General features: G+C 45.4%; 2 protein-coding genes across 4 annotated transcripts in view; one reads left to right on the top strand and one right to left on the bottom strand.

Annotated features, from left to right (window-relative positions):
* The window catches only part of LOC142575404 (immunoglobulin domain-containing protein oig-4-like), a 417,771-nt gene that overhangs the window by 265,027 nt on the left and 135,170 nt on the right, over positions 1-17,574 (top strand). The window lies entirely within an intron of this gene.
* Plod (procollagen lysyl hydroxylase) overlaps positions 5,751-17,574 on the bottom strand; it is a 204,952-nt gene continuing 193,128 nt past the window's right edge. For all 3 annotated transcript variants that reach the window (XM_075684753.1, XM_075684754.1, XM_075684755.1), the window contains one exon: positions 5,751-8,717. In XM_075684753.1, the coding sequence (XP_075540868.1) occupies positions 8,562-8,717 (156 nt within the window). In that variant the 3' untranslated portion in view covers positions 5,751-8,561. The remainder of the gene's footprint in view (positions 8,718-17,574) is intronic.

The raw sequence follows: 17,574 nt of genomic DNA, 5'->3' as shown, positions 1-17,574 counted from the left end.
GCCACGTGCAACTTGATGGAAAGGCAGATGGGAATGTCCAATACCTAGAATATTCGCCGATGCCTCTTGCACCTCGACAGTTCAAAAACCATACAAATATACAATCTACAGAAGGTTATACACAGCTACCAAGGTACAGAAGAAGAGCTCTTTCGAGAGCTCCAAAAGATGTACGTTGGAGATGCGGAGAGATATCGACTCCCGGATTACATAGGTATCGGGAATCCTGATCACGATACCCCCATTACGGAGGCAGAAGTCAGATATGAACTTACCAGGCTCAACCGGAAATCTGCACCAGGACCTGATGGGATAACCAACAAAACAATCAGAAACCTCAACGATGCATCCGTCCGAGCTCACACGGACTGCATGAATAACTGTTGCGAGCAAGGTGGCATTCCAAGTCAACGGAAATCAGCCCATATAATCTTTATACTGAAGCTGGAAAGAAACCACAACTGACGAACTTAAGGCCCATATCGCTATCATCCTGTGGCCGTAAACTCATGGAACAATGATAAAGTTATATCTGTCATTAAAAACCTTAATAATAGCTGCTGGTGTGACATAGATTGCATTCAAGTAAGGCCGGTGAAGTATGTCGTTGAAACCATAGCGCCTGTTCTCACAAATATATTTAACTTATGCTTAACTACTGGTACATTTCCTCACAATATGCAGACAAGCTAAAGTAACGGTCCTGTCTAAGAAGGGAGACCGCAATGATTTAGGAAATTATATGCCGGTGTCTATAATCCCCATTTTCTCTAAAGCATTTGAAAAAAATGCTGTACATAAAGTTTTCTAATTTCGCGCATAAACATAACCTTCTTTCGCCGAGTCAGTTTGGTTTTTGTAAAAATAAATCTACCGATTTATCGCTCCCTGAACAAAAGAAGACATTCTATGACACAAGTTGAAAACAAAGCCTTTGTTATGGGGAGTTCTGTAGACTTTTCCAAGGCTTTCGATTTAGTGAATCACGACGTGTTTCTAATCAAACAGAGCGTTATGGTTTCATGAACAGGCACAAATGATTTTGAAATCATATTTGTCGCATAGAAAACAGGTTGTTTATTTGGATGACGCGCTCTCTGAAATCAAACCTGTGCTCTGTGGTGTTCCCCAGGGCAGTATATTAGGGCCTTTGCTCTTTAATCTATACTTAAATGATATTTCAAACATCAACCCCACCGCCAACTTTGTTACACATACTGATGATACCAGTGTCTTTTTGTCTGGAAATGACATAGTCACCTCGTTCATGTGTGCAGTTACACAATGAGTACTCAAAAAGTGATCTGACTCTAATTCCATGCGCATAAATGAGACGAAACAAAAGCCGTCATATTTCATTCTAAAAACAAACCTCTTTATTGCAGCTTGGATATTGTATTAAACTCAAGACACATTGATAATGTTGACCAGTTTAAGTGCCTGGGCATAGTTTTCTTCCGCCAATATGTCATGGGAGCCCCATGTATATCGTATTACAACAAAGTTGGTACAGTTAACAGCAGTGTGTCGTAAGAGCTGTCGGTGGTCTAAGATATATCCTTCCAAAGTCTATAAAGCTACTGCTATATAATTCCATCTTCTACTCCCACTTAAATTATTGTCACTTAGTATGGGGGCACAGCAACACTTACTGGCCTTCAGCGTACATATATGTTAGAGAAAACGTTCCTGTGCCACATATTCAATGAACCCTGGCGGCACCAAGCGCTAATCTCTTTCTTAGGAAGCCTGTAATGAAAATACATAACTTGTACAGATACCGTTTGAGGGTTGCAACTTGGACATCGTAGAAATATAAAATATACCTGCGTAATCATGGACAATTACATCCTCTGGAATCAGTTAACTCAACAAGAAGTGCGGAAGTCTGGACAGTACCTACACCTCGTTTGAATTTAGGTAGGGAACGTTAGAATTATATTCTTCCTGCCCTATTAAACAGATACGAGCGTAATAAGTTTGACCTGTTTAGTTTATCAGTCACCTGCGTGCCTTTTATGTTACCGACTGTGAACACCCTTTTATTGTACCTACAGACCTTGTATAACCTTGATTGTTTTGTTGTGCTTGTTTAAATTTGCTACATAACTTGTATAATATTTTGTTGCTATGTGCATGTGTTACATTAAACTTGTATAATGTTTGATTGTTACGTACCTGTATTATGTAAAACTGTGCCGCTTACCTACTGCTAAGCTAAAAGGGGCTGCGGCTTTGTCAAGCCGTGTATTACAGCTTTTTTCTGTAGCTCCTCTGCAGTTTTTTTTTTTTTGGCACGGCAGAAATAAATGAATATGAATTTGAACATGTGGTTCTGATACGCCTCACGAGATACATGGATGATGGAGGACTTTACGCACATACCATGGTTGGATTTCAACCGAAATTATCGACGCAGAATATTATGCTCAAACTGAAACATCAGATCGTAGATGCAGGTGCGAAAATTCTAGAGACCAAGGCCATACTAGGGCTCGACCTCACTAAGGCCTTTGACTCTGTCACGCACAAGGCAATACTACAAAATCTCCAAGAGCTGGATGTGGTACGCAAAGCATACGCGTGCATCAAAGACTTCTTGACGGATCGTACGGCAAATATTTCAATTGGCGAAACCCCATCGTAGGCGCTCAAACAAGGTAATAGGGGTACCCCGCAGGGTTCAGTCCTATCCCCCTTTCTATTCAACGTGGCAACGATCTGTCTTCCTACGAGACTCGAAAAGGTAGAATGACTGAGACAGCTAGCCTATACGAGGATGGCATCACCCTGTAGGTGGCGACTGGAAGCGATGGGCATGTGGAAAAGATCCTCCAAACAGCAGTAAACACGGTCCAAGACTACATCAGAGACGAGGGACCGATACGTTCCTCGCAAAAATCAGAACTTCTGCTCTATAGACCCACATGTAGGGGTCGAAAAAGCATTAAAGAAAGTCCGGGCATTGTGGTCACGGTAGAAAGCACCAGGATAGCGATAGTGAAGAGCCTGAGAATACGGGAACTCCGCATATCCAAAAATGGCCATAATGGAGAAACCATTCAACTACTGGACAACAGCGTTCAACAAACACTCAGGCTAATAAAGCGGATATCCAACAGGAACTATGGCATGAAAGAGCACAATCTCATCCGATTAATAGAAACATTCGTAATCAATCGTATCGTAGATGTGATCCCTTACATTAAGCTCTACGCTGCGGAGAAAGCCAAGACAGAATGCAGCATTAGAAGGGCGTATAGCAAGCCTAAGGGCTTCCGGCAAATACGTAAGACGAGAAGTCCCTGGCTCTCGGCGTACACAACACACTATACGAACTTATTCAGGCCCAGAGAATGGCGCAGTATGGAAGACTTCACACAGTTTGACGCGCAGATACATCTTAGACAACATCGGAATAACCTAGGAAGCACAGCACGGACTGCGGAGATATCCCAAGGAAAATAAGGGGACATCTCTCAGTACCCCCAATCCCCAGAAATATGCACCCGGAGTTTTACGAAGATCGAAGAATCGCAATAGCGAGAGCTCTCCTCAATATATTCCGTAGTGCCAGGGACGTAGTCTATGTGAACACGGCGGAGTACACAAATAGAGTATGTCGATAGTTGCTTCTAGAGGGTGACTCCAGAGTTAGTGGCACTGTAAAAACAGGAAAGAAGCGGAGGTGGCAGAGGAGGCTGTCTTAGCACAGTCAATAGCCTCCACGGAGGCTAACATCGTAGTCGGCAACTCCAAGACCGCCGTCAAGAACTATGCCAAAGGAAGAATCTCGCAGGAAGCGCTAAGAATTTTGACCAACTTTCGTGAAGATCGAGATGTTCCCATTATATAGGCACAGGCACACGCACACTCTTCCCTTCCAGATAACAAAATAGCGCACAACCTGGCTCGAGAACTGACGGACCGAGCAGGTGACACGCAAATACTGGGAACGGAGAGAGGGCGAATGACCAGCTTTAACGAGATCACCAACACTATAAATTGGGAAGGGCCCACATCCCCTCGGCACACTATTCGCCAAGTAGACGGCAAGCAACGGCATGGCGCCTCTTACAAACATATACATACCCGAGCCCAGTGACCTCCCACCGCTACTACCGGGATCTTTACACGGATAGGATGGAGATTCTGTCAAGGAAGGGAGGACCTACAACATATGATTTGGGCTTGCCCTCGGACAATTACAGAGAATAGAACACATAAGACGAGGATGCAGTGGCAGACCGCGTTGCTCAGCTTTGCAACGGAAAACCAACTTAAGGCAATCCAGCCGGCCGAAGATGCCGCCAGGGCCCAAGGGCTCGAGACCGTCATCTAGGTAGAGAGGCCTAGGTCTCATAAATCTGCTGTACTAAAACCGTTTATTCCTCCTCCTTAGCTGTTCCTCTGTTGTTGAACTCGTTCCCTCCGGCAACAGCAGTATCTGACAATCGACACCATCCATAGTCTGAGCACGATGATGATGTATATCTTTAAAAAATTATGGGGTTTTACGTGCCAAAACCACTTTCTGATTATGAGGCACGCCGTAGTGGAGGGCTCCGGAAATTTCCACCACCTGGGGTTCTTTAACGAGCACCTAAATCTAAGTACACGGGTGTTTTCGCCTTTCGCCCCCAATGAAATGCGGCCGCCGTGGCCGGGATTCGATCCCGCGACCTCGTGCTCAGCAGCCCAACACCATAGCAACTGAGCAACCACGGCGGGTGATGTACATCTTTGTGATGCACACAACTTCGTCCTAACCTGCTACAGTCTGTCTGTCGTGGCCTCTAAAATACGTGCACAGGCGGCACGACTGTCGGAGTCTGTGAGGGGCGCAAAATCTTGCGCAAACTGCCAAGCGCGATCGTTGCGCAATAGCGCAGTGGTCAGCGCGTTCCGCACCGACTCATCGAAGTACAGATTGCTACAGAGACACGAGTTCGAATACCTGTGGGAGGCAAAACTTTGTCCTAAGTGCGCAAACGATTATTTGGCTACACTCCGCATGTTCCGCCGACGTTCGTATATGCAACACCTAATGGGCTAAAATAATTAAACCGTTGAATACCATGTGCTCTTCTATTAGCAGACGCTCAAGTACTTTAGATATATGTGAGGCTACTTTACATACAGCTATCAGGTTGTGATATATTATCTGAGAACGTGGAACAAAGCTGGGACTACCTTGTAGCGCAAGCTGTCCCGCATCATAAGCAGGTTTCTGTGGCACAGATCGTGTGCAGTGCATGCAACACAGCTAGTTGGGCAAATAATGTTGGAAATTTATTATCACTTCCACGTTAACTTTCTGATCATTAAAATAAAATTTTTTGCTTGCCGCTCTTTAGTTCTCTCTAAAATTTTGCAACTAGATTTCATTCTTTTTTCATGCTGTTTCATGAAACACTCGGCAATCTTTGCCTGCTTTGTCCAGAATTTCAGTTGCACACTAGTGGTGAAATCAGACTTCAAGCAGCTCACTTCTACAATTGCAAGGTTCACATACAACGAAGGCGTTGCCTATATATCTTATGTAACGTGCATTCAATGTTGCCAAGTGCTTCATTGAACAACGGAGACCAAAAAATGTGATTTCGCAGTAAAAGTTCATCGATAACAAAGCAGTAATAGGCGACTATATGAAATTTCATAAATCTTTCCATCATTTTCAACATTTCACAAGAACTTGAGAAAGCCTAGCTGAAATGAGCCCTAAGAAAGTATGACAAGGTGCAAACAGGTGTTCTAAAAAACTGTTTATTTGTTTGTACAAAATACTTTCTCAAGCAGTTTTTCAACCACAAGTGTGCTCAAGTACTGGCTACAAATTAAGTCCGAAGAACCATGGGCTAAACAGTGATTGCAAATGAGTATTGGCACCTACAACAAGCCACTAGAAAAAAAAAAGAACGGTTAACAGCAGCGAACACCAACATAAAACATTGGCGCAACGGAAAAGCAGAACACTTATGTCTTTGGATACATGCGACTTTCAGCAACACATTCTTCTACATTGTGTGCAACTAACAAATTCTCAGTCATGGAACTAAGACACGCTCCTGCATGACAATTGCGAAAAAAAGTACACTGAGTAAAAAGTAGGTGGCAGACACCGTAATGTTTGCTACAATGTTCTTGGTTGGATCCAGGGTATACGAAAAAAAGTTAGTATCCTCAAAACAGCAAAATGCATCATGTAGTAAAGTAGTCGACAATGATTCTGTACTGTTCTTCTTTCTCAGAACAGTTTTAGCGCTGGTAAAAGACTAGACTATATGGAGAGAAAAGAAACAAATACAGTCTAAACAAGCATCAACAAAAGCTTAAGGAGCTTGAAAACACAGAAGACAGAATGGCGACACATAATAAGGCCTCAGAAAGTCGAAAGCATAGACTGAAACCTCACTGTGGCAGTTTGGCACTTTTAAGACATGCACAGCTAGTGCATTCATAAGTTACAGCACACTCCTAACATGTGTATATGAAAAAATGTGCAGCTGATAGCAAAAGTGTTTGGAGCATGGAATAAGCATAGAAGTACGCTTTTCTTGCAACTTGACCACTCACCCAGGAAACCCAAAGAGCAATGCGATAGTAATGTGTGGAAATATCCACCACACATGTTGATTCAAGGTCAAATGCATTGTCTGCAATGACATTTTGCTTTTTCTCAGAACTCATGCTCTGAAAAGCTTTGCAATTGATGTGCCGGTAAAGATAACAGCACTAGTGTTGGATAAGGACAACTTCTGCACACTGCAATTTTACACGCACTATTTCCGGGCACAATTTGCAATATTTTTTTACAACAGACTAATGTAGCACAGGATTATGCATGCATGCAAAGATCTGATAAAGTGGCAAAATGCGGCGTTGCACATACCAATACATTGTGTTAGTTGAAGTTAGCAATATTGCTAGAATGTCATAATATATAAAATGTTTACTGACGTTTTTAAACTGTGTGTTCTGCAAACTATAGTAAAAGCACACATATCATTAACATGCAGTCATTGTGCATGTGCTCTGTGCAATTTGTCAAATAAAAGCATCAAAAATAGAAACCCTAATAAAATATTAAGAAGCCTTTTATGAAGTTACAGTGAAGTAGTCTAGCATAGGGGGGGAATACAACAGGGAGCGAGAGGTGATTGCTTGGTCTCTATGTTTATCATCCCTTATGGCTGTTTAATAGAAATTGCTGCGTCACATGGCAATCAATATGCGAGGCTCATTTTAAAATTACAATTATTTACTGCAAAATAATTAGGCAACATTAATGACAAGAAATGTTTGTCCTTACAAAAATTCCTACATTGAAATCATTCCGACCCTCCGACAGAAAACACCCAGTGTTTCAGAAAGAACGACAACCCAGAAATGCACAGCAAAGCTGGCTTACACCAAGAAACAGTACTTGCTCAAGACAGACTTTGTGACAACAAATAGTCATTGCCTTGACATGTTGAGTGTGCTATGATACAGCATGTGAAGTAAAAGGTTTGACTAGATGCAAGAATGGCAGTAGCAGCAATTAAATTCAGAGACAAGTTCTTCACAAAAGTAGGGATGAAATAGTAGGAGATGGCATTTTAGCAAGGTCATCAAATGGTTGCAAAGCCATCATAATCATCATATGAAACAGTGACGAAGGGTGTTTAAACCACAGTGCGATAAAGAAGAAGAAAGATGGTTGCTTACTCCTTAACAAGTGCAGACGTTATGTCACCTAGGCGTGTCATAAACCCCAGTTTACTATTCCAAAAAATGACACTAGCACAGCAACTAGATGCAATAAGTTCAATTGTATGAACACTGCAGTTTTATGCAATATTTGGCGTATGCTAATTAATCAGCAATAAAAAAGTAATTGCTCAGAACAAGAATTCATGACATAAAAACACAAGCAAAAGCTAGGAATTAAAAGTATTCAGTACATCATAGCACAGTGCATCATGTAAAACATGGTAAACCTTGCACATTTATCCTGGATTCTTTAAAAAGTACAAGTAAAAATGACAGCAGCAAGGACATTCAATCATGGCAGCTCCAAGTCACATTATAATATCAAACAGCTTTCCATGAGACTCTTGAAGGCACGTGTAAAAAAAATGTGGCTTTCCTATACTGTTGTCACACAAACTACATCCATTCATTTTACAGTTCTTTTACACCATGTGAGACTGTCTTGGGCATGTTAAAAATGCTGTCGACAGAGCTCTTTTAACATGCTGGCCAGCATTGCAAGAGGACCACAAGCTGCTGTGGCAGCACTATGATTATGCAAAAAAAAATATTTCATGACTTCATCACAAGATCCAGACATATTTAACAAAAACTAATTCACTGCCAGAAATTCACAGACGATTGTTAAACTGTCAGCACACTTCATGTACCTTGCACAGATTACTGTGTGTTGCAACTATCATGAAAATTCAAAAACACCTCAATTTCATAAGACTTACTGAAAAGAATAAAATCTAAAAGCCTCTGCAATAAATGTATGAGTGCACATGGCCACATTACAGCAAATAAAGAAAGAGATCCTGTCCTCAAGGGTCCACAAAAGACACCATAATGTAGCGCGTTCCCTTTGTAACTGCCAATCCTTCATGGTAGTGTGTCAGGCGTCCAGGGTGCATCAAAGTCCAGCCACGTTTCAGGTCTATGACACTGCAGTTGTACCTTAGAAAGTGGCACCCACCACCCTGGAATAAAATGTACATAAATTTGCACTTTAGTTTGCACAAAATTTGGTCATCTTAAAGGGCCCCTAACCAGGTTCTGTTGAAAATATCGGTTATATCATCATCATCATCATCATCATCATTATCAGCCTGGTTATGCCCACTGCAGGGCAAAGGCCTCTCCCATACTTCTCCAACTACCCCGGTCATGTGCTAATTGTCGCCATGTTGTCCCTGCAAACTTCTTAATCTCATCCGCCCACCTAACTTTCTGCCGCCCTCTGCTACGCTTTCCTTCCCTTGGAATCCATTCCGTAACTTTTAATGACCATCGGTTATCTTCCCTCCTCATTACGTGTCCTGCCCATGTCCATTTCTTTTTCTTGATTTCAACTAAGATATCATTAACTCGCGTTTGTTCCCTCACCCAATCTGCTCTTTTCTTATCCCTTAACGTTACACCTATCATCCTTCTTTCCATAGCTCGTTGCGTCGTCCTCAATTTAAGTAGAACCCTTTTCGTAAGCCTCCAGGTTTCTGCCCCGTACGTGAGTACTGGTAAGACACAGCTGTTATAAACTTTTCTCCTGAGGGATAATGGCAACCTGCTGTTCATGATCTGAGAATGCCTGCCAAACGCACCCCAGCCCATTCTTATTCTTCTGATTATTTCAGTCTCATGATCCGGATCCGCAGTCACTAACTGTCCTAAGTAGATGTATTCGCTTACCACTTCCAGTGCCTCACTACCTATTGTAAACTGCTGTTCCCTTTCGAGACTGTTAAACATTACTTTAGTTTTATGCAGATTAATTTTTAGACCCACCCTTCGGCTTTGCCTCTCCAGGTCAGTGAGCATGCATTGCAGTTGGTCCCCTGAGTTACTAAGCAAGGCAATATCATCAGCGAATCGCAAGTTACTAAGGTATTCTCCATTAACTCTTATCCCAAATTCTTCCCAATCCAGGTCTCTGAATACCTCCTGTAAACACGCTGTGAATAGCATCGGAGAGATCGTATCTCCCTGCCTGACGCCTTTCTTTATTGGGATTTTGTTGCTTTCTTTATGGAGGACTACGGTGGCTGTGGAGCCGCTATAGATGTCTTTCAGTATTTTTACATACGGCTTGTCTACACCCTGATTCCGCAGTGCCTCCATGACTGCTGAGGTTTCTACTGAATCAAACGCTTTCTCGTAATCAATGAAAGCTATATATAAAGGTTGGTTATATTCCGCACATTTTTCTATCACCTGATTGATAGTGTGAATATGGTCTATTGTTGAGTAGCGTTTACGGAATCCTGCCTGGTCCTTTGGTTGACGGAAGTCTAAGGTGTTCCTGATTCTATTTGCAATTACCTTAGTAAATACTTTGTAGGCAACGGACAGTAAACTGATCGGTCTATAATTTTTCAAGTCTTTGGCGTCCCCTTACTTATGGAGTAGGATTATGTTAGCGTTTTTCCAAGATTCCGGTACGCCCGAAGTCATGAGGCATTGCGTATACAGAGTGGCCAGTTTCTCTAGAACAATCTGCCCACCATCCTTCAACAAATCTGCTGTTACCTGATCCTCCCCAGCTGCCTTCCCCCTTTGCATTGCTCCCAAGGCTTTCTTTACTTCTTCCGGTGTTACCTGTGGGATTTCAAATTCCTCTAGACTATTCTCTCTTCCATTATCGTCGTGGGTGCCACTGGTACTGTATAGATCTCTATAGAACTCGAATTGGAAGTTAAAAAGCACCGTCCCATTAATGTTCTACCATAAGAATTTTATTGTGATATCAATTATATGGACACTCCAGATGCATTTTCGTTGTCGCCGTTGCCGTGATGTTCCGTATAAAGTCGAAGGGCGATAACACCGTCGCTGCGCGTCGTAAGCTGTACGTGCGAGTGAAAGCACGCGAGGGAAGCCGAGATCGCGGCTCAATCTGGCGCTCGCGAAGGAAGAAAGCCGAGAGCAAACGAGCCGTCTTCCATCGTGCGAAAGGCCGCGGTGAGACGGGAGGGAGGGAGGGAGGGGGGCGGCGCTGTGCTCCGGCAGGAACTGCGCATTTTGCAACCAAGCGCAAGGAGAACTGATGATTGCGGCTCAATCTCGCGCGCTATATATCGAGGAAAGCGTGGAGGCAACGCGGGAGGGAAGGGGGCGGCTTCAACTCCGCCAACGTATGCGTACTTTGCACGGCCGCGCGCAGTCGTTCGAGCCGTATCTTGACAGGGATCTGCAGACAGCTTATACATTTGTGCGCACTATGCTCTCGACGCTCTTGTGTTGAAGCAATAGACTGCACGAAGGTCACTTCGCCCTCTGCTGCTACCGCGCTTGCTCGCACCAGCGTTTTGACAGTGAGTATCCGCGCTTATGGAATGTGACATGTTCATGTTTGTTTGTGGGTGCTGTCACCATGCTTGTTAACTCAGTTAGTAGGCGAATGTTTCCAACTTTATACGGCCGATAAAACTACTATCCTTACATTGTATAGCTGTCTACTAATTTGCTATCGCAACTGATGCTTCACCTTTCGGGCGAAACAGCGACTTTTTGAAGAAGGGTTTAGAAATAATGGAGACAGATAAAATAAAGGGAAAAGAAATGGAGGTTAACTAGAACGAAAAATTTTGTTTCCTACCCTACATAAGGGAATGGGAGAGGGCAGGTAGAAAGATGAGATAAGAGAGAGAGAAAGAGTCAACGAGCACCGACACAATCACAGCTGGTCCCTATTATCGCAGACTGTCACAGCACAGTATCATTTGTAGTGCACACAAGCACCAATTCCGGCTACAGTTGCTTGAGCAAGTCTGTTGTCCATAAAAACTACAGCAGTGCTTTTTCTCTCAGATGCGGTGGCTTATGAGGTTGGCACTATGATTTGCAGAAGTATAAAACTATCGGAGACAGACACACATGGAATGTGAAGTGATTGTGTGAGCAGGCTTACAAGTGACAATCCTCACCTGCCTTTTCACATAAGCTGAAGGCCCGCACAATGTTGATATCATGATCCCCACCTCCTATATTTCCTTTTCCCTCTCCATTGTTTATCTGCAGCACAACGCCCTTCTTGTGGTGGATTTGTGTTTTGCGGGTGCCCCTGAGTAGTTCCTACTGCCGCTATTTGTGCACTGCAGGTGGTGCTTGTGACTGGGAGGCAAGTACCTGTGACATTGTCAGTGCTGGTGGGGAGAGCAGCTCCTCCGTGAAGGAAACACATGCTTTTATATTCAGCTGTTCAGGCATTCAGCTGCCTTTGCAGTCTACCTTGGAGCAGTATGTTGCAGAAATGATTGTCACCATGTGCTCTACTCCTCGTGCTTGTTGGTTTGCAATTCCTAACCTTTTGAAACACCTTCAACACATTCACACCGACCTGACAAACTTAGCATCAAAAAGGAAATATTTAAAATCATGGTTAAGGTTGTCTACCAAGTTGACATTTACAATTTTTCTGAGGTTTCCAGGTTTTCCCTGAGCACCTTTGCAAAATCTCCTGAATGACACAGAACATTGTTTTATGTCAAGATGGGCTGACACTATGTTGCCCAATGCTGTCACTCTCTAGTAAGCATGCAAAAAACTTGAAAGCCACTTAATCCTGTTTCAATGGTAAATAGTAGTGTTTATTCAAAAAGGAAACAGAAGGGACGGGTTCGTAACATGCACAGCAAATAATATATCTTCGAAAAAAAAAATGGCAAAACCCTTTGCAAATCGAGTCGAACATACTGAAATACGAATAAAACGGAGATGCATACGGAAGAAAATATTTTCGAATATAAGCTATTTCTATCAAATGATTGCAAGCGCATTGCAAGATATGAGGCCCGAACTTTGCAACAAGTGAGATTCTCTCTGAACAGCTGGTAAGTCAATGTCAACTATCCTCACATACTCTCAGCTGGTGCACAACACTTCAGTGTTGCGTTCCACTGCTTTAAAGAGTTTATTTTGGTATGGATGAGGGTCACCTGCTCGGCGTCAGCCAACGCTTTGTTTTTTGAGCTCAAGTTTCTTCGAAGAAGCGGCGGCACGCTTCCTATCCTGGTCATTCCAAATGCGTAAGTCCTTTCTGTTCTCGTTCTCCTTCCGCCGCACGTTCGCCTCATGGACTTATAAGCATCCTTTCGTTCAGCTGTACAGTCAACGTCCTATTTTTCAGGCTCCCTATCGGCCGCGAAAACATCCGAAAAATCGGGAATTTCTAAAGAATAAATGCATGTCTTTTACTGCCCTTAAGGTCTCAAATGGCCACAGGCACATCTGAAAACGCTCTGAAGGCCTGCCAGTACACTTATTAGGCATATCGGTGCCCGTACTATGACAGGAGATTGCGGGTGGACGCGTGTATATTGAAGGAATGCATACCCTTTCCCGCGACAATTGCCTCTTCCCACGCTTATGCTTCACCGCAATACTTCTTCACATGCTTCACCGCGTCACATTGCTGTACTAAGGCGAAGCTCACTTTCGAAAACAAGCATTATATGCAACGCGCCGTGCTTTCCAAGCTTCCAAGCCAATCGCGAGAACCACAAAGGCGTAGTCGGTGCCATTGCTGACAGCTGCAAATTATTTCAATGAAAAACACGTCACAGAACGGCAACAAGCTGAACAGCGAACGTCGAAGCAGCTAGGCCCAGTGTTGCCGCAGTTGTGGCTAAGGCTGCCGGCGGATCTGCGTGCGAGAGCAGCGGTTCGAGGGGGTGAAGTAATCAAAACGGCGGCGTTGATGGCTTTGATTAATGCCGTTTCGAACTTGCGGTAGGATGGTGAAGTGTTCCTTGAGTCCGAAATTTCAGATGTTCTTATACACTTGTTCTATGGGCACGTGGTGGTACCGCGAAGCCGTCCGAATGATCGGGCGTCCGGAATCGGCCGTTGACTGTACGTTGGCAACTCCTCCAGTGGACGGACGACACGGCGTCAAAGGCGATTCGTTACGATTACTCTCTGCTACTAGAGCCAGCATTACCGTGAGTTTCGTTCCCTTTCAATAAAATTACAGCTAATTTTACCTGATAGAGGCACAGATTTCCCTGAATTTCCCGTGAGTATTTCCACACTATTCAAATTCTCTGAGAATTCTCGGTTTTCCCTATCTTCTGTTGCGTTTCGCCTGCGACACGTGGTTTTGCCGGCGCGACTGCGGCGGGGCGGCAGACATTTTGGCCCGATCGTCGTCGCCGCAACACTCATCGCCAGGTGTTTCCAGGCGCGACTGCGGCGATGCGACCGCCTAGGGATCATCCTCGCATTCCAGTCATTGTGCCCGAAACAGGCGATGCCAAAGCAGGGATCTCATTCCAGTTATTGGGCCCGAAACAGGCGATGCCAAAGCAGGGATCTCGTTCCAGTCATTGTGCCCGAAACAGGCGATGCCAAAGCAGGGATCTCATTCCAGTTATTGGGCCCGAAACAGGCGATGCCAAAGCAGGGATCTCGTTCCAGTCATTGTGCCCGAAACAGGCGATGCCAAAGCAGGGACCATCCTCTCATTACAGTCATTGTGTCCGACCGGCAGCGCCACGACAGGGTGCTACGAGATCGTGCTCGACATGGTGCTACGGCATCGCTACGACAGTGTGCGTCACCATTAGCCCATTGTACATTCACGTGCTCGTCTTTTGAGGGGTTCCTTCTTGCCCTCAACTGCGAGAGTATAAAAACAGCTGCCCCCGGACGCAAAAAGGAGGGCTCCGATTTCTTCTGTTGAGTGAAGTGCTCTCCCGTCTCTCTACTTCGGTCAAACCTGACCGCCAACTCTTTGCGATGTTAAAATAAACAAGTTGTTTCGTTGTTACCAGTCGACTCATGCTTTGCCGGGACCTTCGGATGCTTCCAGTTGTACCCCAGGCCGCCAGGCCAACGCTACCCTTGGGGCTTGCGACCCAGGTACAACCACGGGCGTCAGCGCCGAGTTCCCAACAGATCGTACCAGCAGTCCGATCCCAAACATCTGGTTGGCAGCGGTGAGATCGCCTACGACTTCAAACAACTGTCTGCCAGCGGTGGGATCGCGACAACGGAGGCCAGCAGCGAAGAGATGCAGTTGACGGTATGCTGAGCAGCTCAACGACGATCCGGGAGCAGTGCAACGAGCCCTGTGTGACGACTGGTTGCCTGCAGCGGAACGACTGCGCGGAATTCCTGCCTGCGAGGTTTGGTGAGTGCGGGACTTTCTTCTTCTGAGCTTTGCCAGGCTTTTTGTTAGTGTCAGAAACAGAGCTGGTAATTGTGGTTGTCGTTGCTGCCAGGTTAGTTTGCGGCAAGACAATAGTAAGCAGTAGAGAAAGCAGCATTCAGAGCAGCCATGGATTTGAAGTCGTTGCGCAAACCGAAATTGTTGGAGCTTGCAAGAGAGTTGGGTCTGGATGTCTCAGACAAACTAAGAAAACCTGAACTGCTAAAGGCTATTCTTGAGTTAGAGGCTGAGGATGACGAGCTGTCGGAATGCCTTGAGACTATTGAGGAGAGGTCAAAAAGACAGGAGCGCGAACTTAAAGAGCAAAAAGAGAAACAGGAGCGCGAACTTAAAGAACAGAAAGAAAAAGAAGAGCGTGAACTTAAAGAACAGAAAGAAAAAGAAGAGCGTGAACGTAAAGAACAGAAAGAGCGAGAGCAACAAGAGAAAAAAGAAGAGCGCGAACACGCTTTGGAAATGAAGCGTCTTGAGGTAGAGATGGAACGCGCTCGTAATGGAAGTCAGGCACACGGTGCAGGAGAACGCGTATTGTTCAAAATGACTGACCTGATGCGGCCGTTTAAGCTTGGAGAGGACATTGGTTTGTTCCTGGTTAACTTTGAGCGAACGTGCGAGAAGCAGGGGTTCTCTCGGGAAACGTGGCCACAGCGCTTGCTCACTTTGTTACCCGGCGAGGCGGCCGACGTAGTCGCTCGCTTGGATAGAGAGGAAGCAGAGGATTTCGACAAAGTAAAATCGAGTCTGCTAAAAAAGTACCGGCTGTCTGCGGAGGCGTTCCGTCGGAAGTTTCGGGAAAATGAGAAAGGCAGAAGTGAGTCATATACAGAGTTTGCGTATAGGCTTATGTCGAACATGCAGGAGTGGCTCAAAGAAGAGAAAGCGTTTGGTGACCACGATAAAGTTCTGCAGTGTTTCGGGCTAGAACAGTTTTATAGTCGGTTACCGGAGAACGTGCGATACTGGGTCTTGGATAGGCCAGACGTTTGTACGGTGGCTAAAGCCGCTGAGCTAGCCGAGGAGTTTGTGACGCGTCGAGCTCGCGGAGCTAAGGACGGTCAAAAGGGTGAATTTGGCTCCCAGTTTGAGAGGCCAAGGTTCACGCCCATGAGATTTAAGGGGGACACGCGTAGTGAGGATGCGAGTGAAAGCAGTCCGACCAAACGTAAAGAGACGGCGGCAGCCAAACGCAGAAAGCGGTTCGAGATGAGGCGAGCGCGCGTTTGTTATACGTGCCAGAAGCCGGGTCACTTTTCGGCGCAGTGTCCGGAAACAACACCAAAAGTTGTGTTTTTTTCAATAGGCAGCACTGACGAGAACATGAAGCTTCTCGAGCCTTACATGCGAGACCTCCTCGTGAACGGGAAAGAGTGCCGAGTGCTTCGCGATTCCGCAGCTACGATGGATGTAGTTCACCCGTCTTACGTAGAACCCCATATGTTCACGGGCGAGTGCGCATGGATCAAGCAAGCCGTGGAAGCTCATAGCGTGTGTCTGCCGGTAGCAAAAGTGCTTATTGAAGGACCTTTCGGAGCGCTTGAGACAGAGGCGGCAGTGTCATCTATGCTGCCACCCCAGTACCCGTACCTATTTTCAAACAGGTCCGATCACCTCCTGCGCGAGAAGGGGCTTTTGTTTGGTGAAGCTAGTGTTCAGGCCTTAACCAGATCGAAGGTTCGGGAGCTCGCTGCAAAGGCGGTAGTTGCGGGGCCGACGTTATCAAACAACGAAAAAGGGTCAGAGGCGCAGCAAGCTGATATTCAGAGCACGCCCGAACTGAATAAACTTGAGTCTGTAACGTTAAAGGCACCAGATACCGGAGAGGAAAATCCCGATGCGGGAAAGTTAGAAGAGCTATCTACTGATTTGCTCATCGCGCCTACGTCAGACGGACTTGATAGGTTGCTAAAAGTCAGCCGGTCGGCTTTGATAGCCGAGCAAAAAAAGGATGGTAGCCTAGAAAACATACGCTGCAATGTCAAAGAAGGTATCGCCAGGAAAACTGCGCGTTTTGTGGAAAGGGGTGGAGTCCTGTACCGGAAGTATCTAGACCGCAGAGGAGTGGAGTTCGATCAGCTGGTCGTGCCTCAATGCTATCGTCAGGATCTGTTGCGCTTGTCACATGGGGGTTCGTGGTCCGGACACCTAGGAGTTAAGAAAACTAAGGACCGTCTCTTGCAAGAGTACTATTGGCCAGGGTGTTTTCGGGACGCAGACCATTTCGTGAGGACATGTGACACTTGTCAGCGGGTGGGCAAACCAGGGGACAAATCAAGGGCGCCGTTGAAATTGGTACCTATCATTACGGAGCCTTTTAGACGGCTCGTTATTGATACTGTGGGACCTCTGCCGGTAACAGCCACGGGGTACAGACACATTTTGACTGTGATCTGCCCAGCGACAAAGTTCCCTGAAGCAGTGCCGCTTAAAGAACTCAGCTCAGTTGAGATAGTCAATGCACTACTGTCCATATTTGCGCGAGTTGGTTTTCCTGCGGAAATCCAATCAGATCAGGGCACAGTGTTTACTAGCGCTTTGACGACAACTTTTCTCGAAAGGTGTGGGGTAAAGCTGCTACACAGCTCAGTGTACCACCCACAGTCGAATTCCGTTGAGAAGCTCCACTCCGTCATGAAGCGCGTGTTGAGAGCATTGTGTTTTGAACATCGAAC

The sequence above is a fragment of the Dermacentor variabilis genome, chromosome 3, assembly GCF_050947875.1.
Source record: "Dermacentor variabilis isolate Ectoservices chromosome 3, ASM5094787v1, whole genome shotgun sequence".
Lineage (NCBI taxonomy): Eukaryota > Metazoa > Arthropoda > Arachnida > Ixodida > Ixodidae > Dermacentor > Dermacentor variabilis.
This window is presented reverse-complemented; position numbering and strand designations above follow the sequence as displayed.